Source organism: Solanum lycopersicum, chromosome 12, assembly GCF_036512215.1.
Source record: "Solanum lycopersicum chromosome 12, SLM_r2.1".
Lineage (NCBI taxonomy): Eukaryota > Viridiplantae > Streptophyta > Magnoliopsida > Solanales > Solanaceae > Solanum > Solanum lycopersicum.
The window spans coordinates 34867260-34879316 of record NC_090811.1 but is presented as its reverse complement, the minus strand read 5'-3'; the positions used below and the strand labels follow the sequence as shown (position 1 = coordinate 34879316).

At 38.4% G+C, this 12057-nt stretch overlaps 1 protein-coding gene across 1 annotated transcript; it reads left to right on the top strand.

Moving 5' to 3' along the window:
* The first annotated feature begins 4696 nt into the window (after positions 1–4696).
* On the top strand, positions 4697–6441 carry LOC138340332 (uncharacterized). Its single transcript, XM_069292047.1, has 3 exons — positions 4697–4805; positions 4902–4999; positions 5242–6441. The coding sequence occupies exons 1-3, from the start codon at positions 4697–4699 to the stop codon at positions 6439–6441; spliced, it is 1407 nt and encodes a 468-aa protein (XP_069148148.1).
* The last annotated feature ends 5616 nt before the right edge of the window (positions 6442–12057 follow it).

Sequence of the window (12057 nt, the reverse complement as noted above, 5' to 3'; positions counted from 1 at the left end):
ACTATCTCTTTGAGGTAAAATTTGGCATAATCTTCCACCAAATATATGACTTTGATGGGAAGGAAATGTGCAGACTTGATTAGCCTATCCACAATGACCCATAGACATGTTGTCATCTAGTACGAGGAAACCCCACTACGAAGTCCATGTTAATATCCTCTCATTTCAATGTAGGAATATCAATATTTTGAGTCAAGCCACACGACCTTTGATGCTCCATTTTGACTTGTTGGCAGTTTGGACATTTAGCAACAAAATTCACTATGTCCCTTTTCATACCATTCCACCAATAAATTTTTTTAAGTCGTGGTACATCTTTGTAGCACTCGGGTGAATGGAATACCAGGATCCATGAGCCTCTTCCATGATCAATTCCCTCAATGATCAATTCCCTGAATCCATCCACATTCGGTACACACAATCTTCCAAGGTGCCTAAGCACCCCTCTTCTCCTTGAGAGAAAGATTCATTAAACTTACTAAAGACCTTTTCCTTCAACTCCATCAATATAGGATCAAGGTGTTGTTTGGATTTCACCCAACCACTAAAGATGACTCGGTGTTGTGGTAAACCACGAAACCACCCTTTTGAGAGTCTTCTAGTCGGACACCCGAAGGAGTCATCCTATGAACCTCTTTTACTAACTATTTCTTATCATCGGCCACATGAGTCACACTACCCATGTACACTCTACTCAAGGAATCCGCTACCACATTAGCTTTTCCAGGATGGTAAAGGACACTCATGTCATAGTCCTTTCAAAGTTCTAACCATCTTCTTTGACGTAGGTTCAAATTTTTTTTTTGGGTAAACACGTATTGTAAACTCTTGTGATCGGTTAATACATCAATATGTACCTCGTAAAGATAATGTCTCCAAATTTTCAATGCCAATACCACGGAAGCAAGCTCAAGGTCTTTACTTGGGTAATTCTTCTCTTGTGGTTTGAGTTGTATAGAGGAATACACTATGAGTTTCTCATGTTGCATGAGAGCACATCCTAGACCCACTCGGGAGGCATCACAATAAGTTGCAAACCCTTTTGTACCTCCGGTAAAGTTAATAACGGAGCGGAGGTGAGTATATATTTCAATAATTGGAAACTTTTTTCACATAATTATGACCATTCGAATTTGGATTTCTTTTGGGTTAAGGTCGTTAATGGAGATGCAATAGACAAGAATTCCTCAACAAACCTCCTATAGTAACCGGCCAACCCTATAAAACTTCGGATGTCGATAGGACTCAACGGTCTAGGCCAAATTTTGACCAATTTCATCTTCTTTGGATCAAAACCTCTATCCCTTCACTAGAGACAATGTCAGCAAGAAAGGAAACTGATCTCAACCAAAAGTCACACTTGCTAAATTTAGCAAAAATTTTTTATCCTTGAGAACTTGCAAAACTATCCTCAAGTGTCTCATATGGTGTAACGACTCGCTAGGTCGTTTTGTGAACTAGGACTAGTTTGACTCCATTTAAAAATTTAAAGGGGTATTTTTAAACTATTTGAAGACTAAGAATATTTAGTTGATAAAAATTTTAGTGAAGAATTAATATAGTTAATAGTTAGTGGGTCATATCCATATTTCATTTAATACCTTTTTACTTGACCCATTAATTGATTTAGGTTAGTGGGATTAGTTAATTTGTTTTACTTAATTCACATTAGAAGGGCAGAAAATAAAAGAGGTAGAAATTGATTTTTTTTGGGCAGCGTAGATTACAGAACGTGAGGGAACCAACGAAATCTTAAGGTAAGAAGCAATTTGAAAAATTTCTTGATTGTTATATGGATCTTAATGAATGTAAGGTAGATGGAAAGTTGATCCCTTATTCGTCTATTTACTATTATAAGTTCGAAAATTGAGAGGAAAATTAATGGAGAACGATGTATATGTTATTTGCAATAGCAGTTTGGAGTATGTCGTTCCTTTGACTATTACTAGAAGTTTAGTTGTAACACTTAATGAAGTTAAGGGAAAATATTTAGGATCATGTGATTGTATTAATAGGAATAGTGGATGGAAATTTTTTTAAATTAAAATAATTAAAAAGGGACGAGGATAAGCATGCTTAGCGTGAGAAAAAAAAACTGCGTTAATATGACTTAGTCATTATGCAGTAATGCTTTGTCAAATGTTGGAGGAGAATGTCATCATGTCAATCATTGGCAATCATAACAATCATTGATCATCATTGGAAATCATGTGTCAATGATTGGCCTTTGTATAAGATTCTTTAACATTTGCATATTAAAAAATAAATGACCTGCAGATGGTCATGTTGCAGTGCTTCTGTTTGTCTACAATGTATGTTATTACGTTGACCTACTTAAGCTAATTATCAAGTTTAGATTTAAATTTAATATATAGAGATTGGTAATTAATTATTAGGTGTTATTTTATATGATCTAACATTGAATTTTAGTCCATTTGAAGAGGTTAGAGTTAAGTTCTTGGCTTGAAATTTAGCAAGTATGAAAAATTTAGCATATCAATATATATCAAGATTTGGAGTTTGGTTGAAAATATGAGTGAGTTTTAGCGTCTATGATAGACATATAATAATTTGAATGTCTACAAAAAAAATTTTACTTACGAATATTGAAAAATTGGTAGATTGGGAACGATCTGAAACCTTGCGAAAAGGAAAGGAAAAATCTTAAAAGATTCGTGGCACAAGTTCGGCATCTAAGGTACTTTTTAGACTTGTTGAAGGACGTTTTTCTAATTAAAGATTAAAATGAAAATAGACAAAGGGGTAAGGGCGAAAGATGGGGGTCTCGTATCAATGGTGTGACGGGCATTGGTACGAGTACTGGTGTTATAAAATGGAAAGTTACTACTATAGAATGTGGATTGTAATTTGAGAATTTTCCAAAGCATATGGGCATGGGATGATATATTATTGACTTGAAATTTTTGTATGATTGTGTTTTTTTTTACACCCGTATAGTTGTGATAATGGAGCTGGTTGTGTAGTATGTCAATATTGATTGAGTGAGATGCTTTATCATCCCTTTATTTTAAAATAATATTTTATACATGCATGTACATGAGATTGAGTATAAGATGGGCACGTGGAAATCGTCCGTGCTGGGGATGGTAAGATGTTAAGATTGTAATTTGGGCATGTGGAGACCGTCCGTGCGGAAATTGTTTGATATTATCATGGTGCGTTGAGATCGTCCGCACAGACACGTGAAGATTAACCGTGTCGGTATATGGACCTCGCGAGTCCCCCATGGGTCATGAACTCTCGATGTATTTCCGAGGAGTATCATGTATATACGATTGACTGAGTACTGGGTATTCTGAGACATATCATTACATGGTATCATATTGCATTGCATTTCATCCCATCATTCATTCTTGATGATTATATGTTTCGTTTGGTGTTTGGAAAATACTTAATGTTGATTTTCTTTATTGATGAAACTTAATTAGTAAGTATAATATATATATATATATATATATATATATATATATACACTTGTATAATCTAAGAATTTATTTTCTTATATAACTCCCGTCACTACTTCTTCGTTGTCGGTCAATGAGACATACTGGGTACACGTGGTTACGTACTCATACTACACTTGTTGCACTTTTTGTGGTGCAGATTCGATTTCGAGTAGGAGCACATCTCGTGGAGAAAATTGAGTCTGAGCTGGGAGTTCTTGGAGTTGTGGTGAGCTGCTTGGTTGTTCCGTGGCCCACACCTCCCTCTATCTTTTATTTATTCTGTTATTATTATTCAAACAGGATATCCCTTATGTTAGATTGTCATTTAGTTTCAGACTTGCATCGAATTTTAGAATCTCTTGTACTTAAGACTCCAATTCTTGGGGTGATATTTTTTTCTAGTTTCGGCATTTCGTACTTTAAGGAACTCAATGTTGAAGATTCTTGCTAAGTTTTTTTGCCTTTTTTTTTCATTTGTTGGTTGTGTTTCGTTAGTATGTTAGGTTGGCCTACCTATTGGTTGGGAACATAGGTGCCATCACGACTCGTGTTTCTTTTTGGGTCGTGACAAATTTTGTATCAGAGCCCTAGGTGCATCGGTCTCAAGAGTACAAGAGCAATTTCTAGTAGAGTCTTGCGGATCGGTATGAAGACGTCCATACCTATCTTCAAGAGGCTATAAGACATTTAGGAAATATTCTGTTCTTTTATTCATTATCATGCACACTTGACCTTGTAGAAATTCTAATCTTGATATCTCATTCTCTCTTAGATGGCGAGGAATCGTACATAGGCAAGTGGTGGTCAGGATCCTATTCCTGCGCCTGCTTCTGGGAACAATATTCGAGGTAGAGGTAGGGGACGAGCTCGAGGTCGGGGTAGGGCCGTGTTGAAGCACCTGTGGATGGTCAAGTACCAATAGCTACCCTGGGTCATGATAGGACCGTACCTCCTGATGCAGATGTTATTCATGGGGATGTGCAAGATCGTTTCGAGGGGAATGGGCCAACTCAGGCTCCACCCAGTACTTTTGTCACCCCAGTGCTTCAAGATACCTTGGCTCGTATGTTAGGAATCCTAGAGGGGATGGCTCAGACAGGAGCTTTGTCTGTCACTTTTGATGGCTCACAGACCCGTGTTGGAGGTCAAACTCCAGATCCGATAGTTTCTCCAGATCTTAGACTCCTAGGGCTCAGCCAACTACCGCTGTAGCTCCTCGTTTGGATAGTATGGAGTTCCAAGATATGACATCAAATTTGGTGAATAGACCTTCTATCACTATTGATGAGCAAAAGATGTTTGGAAGGTTCAGACAAATGAATCCTCCTACTTATACTGGTAACTTAGCTGAGGATGCATATGAATTTATAGTTAGTTGTCATGAGAGGTTTCATAATCTTGGATTAGTGGAGTCTCATGGAGTTGACTACACAGCGTTTCAGATGACTGGATCTGCTAAGCAGTGGTGGAGGGATTATATTAGTAGTAAGCTAGCTGGATCCCATCCTCTATCCTGGACTCAGTTTACTCAGGTATTTCTATCCAAATTTGTTCCACGCAGTTAGAGGGAGGGCAAGAGGGACGAGTTTGAGGGTTTGCTGCAAAATGGTATGTCAGTTGCAGAGTATGAGGGTAGATTTCATGCCTTGGCTAGGCATGCTTCGATGATACTTCCCACAGAGGCTGAGAGAGTGAGAAGGTTTGGGTTAAAGGGCTGATTATTCCGATCCGCCTAGGAGTTTCTCAAGTTGCTGCTTCTGGTGTTCCATTCCAGAAAGTGGTAGATGCTGCTAAGGAGTTGGAGATTATTCAGCGTGAGGGATTTGAGCAGCGAGAGGGCAAGAGGAATCGTTATTCAGGTGAATATGGTGGTGCTCCGCCTAGGAGGAGGGGTTACTTGGGCAGAGGTTATCACCCTCAGTCCAGCAGACCCATTCATGCAGCTATACAAGCGTCTGAGTCTGGTTACGCTAGGCATAACTCTTCGAGCTCGGTGCATACTTCCCAGGGTTCATCTTCTAGACCTGTAGTTTGTGGAGGGAATTCTGGTCATTCAGGTTCATCTCATCAGCCTGCGTCTCGTAGGGGCTGTTTTGAGTTTGGTGATATGGGACACTTTGTGAGAGACTGCCCTAGGACCATACGTCATGGCTTACCTCAGGGTTCTCAGGCTTCGACTTCCAGGGCTGTACAACCTCCAGCTAGGGGTGGTGCACAGAATGGTAGAGGTGGTTCTCCTTCTGGTCGAGGTGGTGGTCGTGGAGGTTCACAATCTGATAGAGGTCGTTCTCACTGCTATGCTTTTCCAGGTAGGCCAAAGGCTGAGGCTTCAGATTCTGTTATCACAGGTATTATTCTGGTTTGTCATCGATCAGCTACTGTATTATTCGATCCAGGCTCTACTTATTCTTATGTGTCCACATATTTTTCTCCTAGTCTAGATATATTATGTGAGTCTCTTGATTTGCCGATACGTGTCTCTACTCCTATCGGGGATTCTGTGGTTGTAGATCGGGTGTATCGATTATGTACTGTTACCTTGATGGGGTATGACACTCATGCATATTTAATGGTCTTAGATATGATAGATTTTGATGTGATTCTCGGTATGGATTGGTTATCTTCTTACCATGCAATTTTAAATTGTCATGCCAAGACCATTACTTTAGCTATGCCTGGAATTCCTATAGTAGAATGGAGAGGTTCACTTAGTCACCCTTCTAAGGGTGTGATATCATTCCTTAAGGCTCGTCAGTTGGTACAGAGAGGATGTTTGGCTTACTTGGCCCACATTCGAGATACTAGTATTGAGACTCCTATGCTTGAGCCTATTCCAGTAGTGAGTGAATTTTTAGAAGTATTTCCGACCGATTTGCAAGGTCTTCCACCAGATCGTGATATTGATTTTTGTATTGATGTGGAGCCAGTCACTCGGCCTATTTCCATTCCTCCTTATCATATGACACCAGCTTAATTGAAAGAGTTGAAGGAGCAGTTACAAGATTTGTTGAGCAAAGGTTTTATTAGGCCGAGTGTATCTCCTTGGGGTGCTCCTGTGTTATTTGTGAAGAAAAAATACGGATCTATGCGTATATGTATTGACTATCGACAGTTGAACAAGGTAACCATCAGAAATAAGTACCCGATACCTCGTAATGATGACTTATTTGATCAATTGCAGGGTGCTTCAGTTTTCTCCAAGATTGATTTGAGGTCTGGCTATCATCAGCTGAAGGTTAGGGCGGAGGATATCCCTAAGACGGCTTTTCAAACACGTTATGGTCATTACGAGTTTTTGGTGATGTATTTCGGATTGACTAATGCCCCAGCAGCTTTTATGGACTTAATGAATGGAGTGTTCAGACCGTATTTAGATTCCTTGGTTATTGTCTTCTTAGATGATATATTGATATACTCACGCACTAAGGAGGAACATGAGCATCATTTGAGGATTTTTCTTGGAATTCTAAAGGAGAAGAAGCTTTATGCAATGTTTTCAAAGTGTGAGTTTTGGCTTAGTTCGATAGCATTCTTGGGACATGTAGTGTCCAAGAAGGGTATCATGGTGGATCCTAAGAAGATTGAGGTGGTTAGAGATTGGGTCAGACCTGCTTCAGTTACTAAGATTCGAAGTTTCTTGGGCCTTGCAGGTTATTATCGACGGTTTATTGAGGGTTTCTCATACATTGCATCTCCATTAACAAGATTGACACAGAAGGAGGTGACTTTTTAGTGGTCTGACGAATGTGAGGTTAGTTTCCAAAAGCTCAAGACTTTATTGACTACTGCTCCGATTTTGACCCTACTTGTGGAGGGAGAGGGCTTTGTTGTATATTGTGATGCTTCTCGGATTTGTCTTGGTTGTGTGTTAATGCAGAAGGCAAGGGTGATAGCTTATGCTTCGAGGCAGTTAAAGGTTCATGAGAAGAACTACCCTATTCATGATTTAGAGTTGGCGGCTGTTGTGTTTGCATTAAAGATTTGGAGGCATTATCTTTATGGCGTGCATTGTGAGGTGTTCACGGATCATCGTAGTCTCCAATATATATTCAAACAGAGAGATCTGAATTTGAGGCAACGGAGATTGTTGAAGATGCTCAAGGACTATGACATGACTATTCTTTATCATCCAGGCAAGGCAAATGTTGTAGCAGATGCCTTGAGTCGAAAGGCGATAAGTATGGGTAATCTGGCCATGTTACAGGTCGACGAGCGTCCTTTAGCTAGGGATGTCCAATTCTTGGCCATAGCTTTGTGAGACTTGATATTTCATAATTTGGTAAGGTGTTGGATTATATGGAGGCTAGGTCATCCTTGTTGGAGCAGATTCGGGCTCAACAGTTTGATGATGGTGATTTATGCAAGATTAGGGACAAGGTGTTAAAAGGAGAAGCCAAGGCTGCAATTCTGGATAGTGAAGGAGTTTTGAGGATTAAAGGTCGTATCTGTATTCCTCGTACAGGTGATTTGACTAGATTAATCATAGAGGAGGCCCATAGTTCGAGGTACTCTATTCATCTGGGGGATACTAAGATGTATCGTGACTTGAAACAACATTATTGGTGGTGTCGTATGAAGAGGGACATAGTAGATTTTGTATCTCGTTGTTTGAATTGTCAGCAAGTGAAGTATGAACACCAAAAGCCTGGAGGTGTGACACAAAGGATGCCTATACCTGAGTGGAAGTCGGAGCGTATTGCTATGGACTTTGTGGTAGGATTGCCACGCACCTTGGGTATGTTTGATGCTATTGGGTTCTTGTGGATCGACTGACTAAGTCTGCACACTTTGTACCAGTTCAGACTACCTATAACTCAGAAAAGTTAGCCAAGATTTATATTCGGGAGGTCGTTCGGTTGCATGGGGTTCCTATATCTATTATTTCAGATCGTGGCACCCAATTTACATCTCATTTTTGGCGGTCTATGCAGAAAGAGTTGGGCACTCGGGTGGATCTTAGAATAGTCTTTCACCCTCAGACTGATGGTCAGTCTGAGCGAACTATTCAGGTTCTTGAGGACATGTTGTGAGCGTGTGTGATTGACTTTGGTGGTCAGTGGGATCAGTTCTTGCCTTTAGCGGAGTTTGCTTACAATAATAGTTATCACTCGAGCATTGAGATGGCACCATTTGAGGCTCTCTATGGTAGGAGATGTTGATCTCCAATTGGCTGGTTTGATGCATTTGAGGTTAGACCATGGGGTACAGATTTGTTGAGGGAGTCCTTGGACAAGGTCAAGTTGATCCAAGATAGACTTCTCATTGCTCAGAGTAGGCAAAAGAGTTATGCAGATTGAAAGATTCGTGATTTAGAGTTTATGGTTGGAGAGAGGGTTTTATTGAAGGTTTCACCCATGAAGGGTGTGATGAGGTTTGGAAAGAAAGGCAAGTTGAGCCCAAGGTATATTGGTCCTTTCAAGATTGTTGAGCGTATTGGTGAGGTGGCGTACCAGTTGGCTTTGCCACCTGGTTTGTCAGGTGTCCATCCTGTATTTCATATTTCAATGCTTAAGAAGTATCATCAAGGTGGTGATCATGTGATTCAATGGGATTTAGTGTTACTTGATCAGAATTTTACTTTTGAGGAAGAGCCGATCAGCATTTTGGATAGGCAAATTCGGAAGCTAAGGTCCAAGGAGATGGCTTCAGTAAAGGTTCAGTGGAAGCATCGTCCAGTGGAGTAGGCTACATGGGAGACAGAGTCAGACATGAGGAGTAAATATCCTCATCTTTTTTAGCGTTCAGGTTAGCTCTTTTCTTTTCCCGTTCGAGGACGAACATTTGTTTAAGTGGTAGGTGATGTAACGACCCGCTTGGTCGTTTTGTAAACTAGGACTAGTTTGACTCCTTTTGAAAATTTAAAGGGGTATTTATAAAATATTCGAAGACTAAGAATATTTAGTTGATAAAAATTTTAGTGAAGAATTAATATAGTTAATAGTTAGTGGGTCATATCCATAATTCATTTAATACCTTTTTACGTGACCCATTAATTGATTTAGGTTAGTGGGATTAGTTTATTTATTTTACTTAATTAACATTAGAAGGGCTGAAAACAAAAGAGGTAGAAACTGATTTTTTTTTTGGCAGCGTAGATTACAGAACGTGAGGGAACAAAGGAAATCTTCAGATAAGAAGCAATTTGAAAAATTTCTTGATTGTTATATGGATCTTAACGAAATTAAGGTAGATGGAAAGTTGATCCCTTGTTCGTCTATTTATTATTATAAGTTCGAAAATTGAGGGGAAAATTAGCGGAGAACGGTGTATATTTTCTTTGCAATAGTAGTTTGGAGTATGTCGTTCCTGCGACTATTACTAGAAGTTTAGTTGTTACACTTAATGAAGTTGAGGGAAAATATTTAGGATCATGTGATTGTATTAATATGATGAGTGGATGGAAATTTTTTTAAATTAAAATAATTAAAAAGGGACGAGGATAAGCATGCTTAGTGTGAGAAAAAAAAACTGCGTTAATATGACTTAAGTCATTATGCAGTAATGCTTTGTCAAATGTTGGAGGAGAATGTCATCATGTCAATCATTGGCAATCATGCCAATCATTGGAAATCATGTGTCAATGATTGGCCTTTGTATAAGATTCTTTTAACATTTGCATATTAAAAAATAAATGACTTGCAGATGGTCATGTTGCAGTGCTTCTGTTTGTCTGCAGTGTAAGTTATTACGTTGACCTGCTTAAGCTAATTATTAAGTTTAGATTTAAATTTAATATATTGAGATTGGTAATTAACTATTAGGTGTTATTTTATATGATCTAACATTGAATTTTAGTCCATTTGAAGAGGTTAGAGTTAAGTTCATGGCTTGAAATTTAGCAAGTATGAAAAATTTGGCATACCAATATATATCAAGATTTGGAGTTTGGTTGAAAATATGAGTGAGTTTTAGCGTCTATGATAGACATATAATAATTTGAATGTCTACAAAAATTGCTTACTTACGAATATTGCAAAATTGGCAGATTGGGAACGTTCCAAAACCTTGCGAAAAGGAAAGAAAAAATCTTAAAAGATTCGTGGCACAAGTTCGGCATCTAAGGTCTGTTATGACTTTTTAGACTTGTTGAAGGACATTTTCCTAATTAAAGATTGAAAATGAAAATAGACAAAGGGGTAAGGGCGAAATATGGGGGTCTCATATCAATGGTGTGACGGGCATTGGTACGAGTACTGGTGTTATAAAACGGAAAGTTACTATTATAGAATGTGGATTGTAATTTGAGAATTTTCCAAAGCACTTGAAATTTTTGTGTGATTGTGTTTCATTATTTTTTTTACATCCGTATAGTTTTTATAATGGAGGTGGTTGTGTAATATGTCGATATTGATTGAGTGAGATGCATCATTATCCCCATATTTTGAAATAATATTCTATACATACATTAACATGAGATTGAGTATAAGATGGGCACGTGGAGATCGTCCGTGCTGGTGATGGTAAGATGTTAAGATTGTAATTTGGGCACGTGGAGATGGTTCGTGCGGAAATTGTTTGATATTATGATGGTGCATTGAGATCGTCCGCACAGAAACGTGAAGATCGTTTTTGTCTGTATATGGACCTCGCGAGTCCCCCATGGGTCATGAACTCTCGATTTACTTCCGAGAAGTATCATGTATATACGGTTTACTGAGTACTGGGTATTCTGAGACATATCATTACATGGTATCATATTGCATTGCATTTCATCCCATCATTCATTCTTAATGATTATATGTTTCGTTTAGTGTTTGGAAAATACTTAATGTTGATTTCCTTTATTTAAAAAAAATAAATAGTAAGTGTAATATATATATATATATATATATATATATATATATATATATATACTGGAGCACATCTCGTGTAGCAAATTGAGTCCGAGCTTGGAGTTCTTGGAGTTGTGGTGAGTTGCTTGGCTGTTCTATGGCCCACACCTCCCTCTATCTTTATTTATTCTGTTATTATTATTCAGGCAGGATATCACTTATGTTAGATTTGTCATTTAGTTTCAGACTTGCATCGAATTTTAGAAGCTCTTGTACTTAAGACACCAATTCTTGGGGTGATATATTTTTTCTAGTTTCCACATTTCGTACTTTAAGGAACTCAATGTTGGAGATTCTTGCCAAGTTTTTTTGCCTTTTTTTCATTTGTTGGTTGTGTTTGATTAGTATGTTGGGTTGGTTTACCTACTGGTTGGGAACATAGGTGCCATCACGACTCGTGTTTCTTTTCGGGTCGTTACATATGGTCATTCTCACTCCAAGAGTATATCCAAATGTCATCAATGAAGACAATCACAAACAAATAAAGATACTTTCTAAAAACTCGATTTATAAGGTCCATGAATGTCGTCGAGGAAGTTGTTAGACCAAATGATATCACTAGGAATTCAAAGTGTCCATATCTTGTTTCGGAATGTCATTTCCGAAATATCCACCTCCCTTACTCTAAGTTTATTATAACCCGACCTAAGTCAAACTTTGAAAAGTTACTGGCTCCTTCGAGTTGATTAAACAAGTCATCAATCATAGGGAGAGGGTACTTATTCTTTTTAGGGACTTTGTTCAGTTGACAATAGTCG

Coding starts and splice junctions, on each gene's coding strand:
- LOC138340332 (XM_069292047.1), top strand. CDS start 4,697: ATGGAGTTCCAAGATATGACATCAAATTTGGTGAATAGACCTTCTATC. Junction 4,806..4,901: donor GAATCCTCCTACTTATACTG/GTAACTTAGCTG, acceptor TTGACTACACAG/CGTTTCAGATGACTGGATCT. Junction 5,000..5,241: donor CCTGGACTCAGTTTACTCAG/GTATTTCTATCC, acceptor GTTCCATTCCAG/AAAGTGGTAGATGCTGCTAA.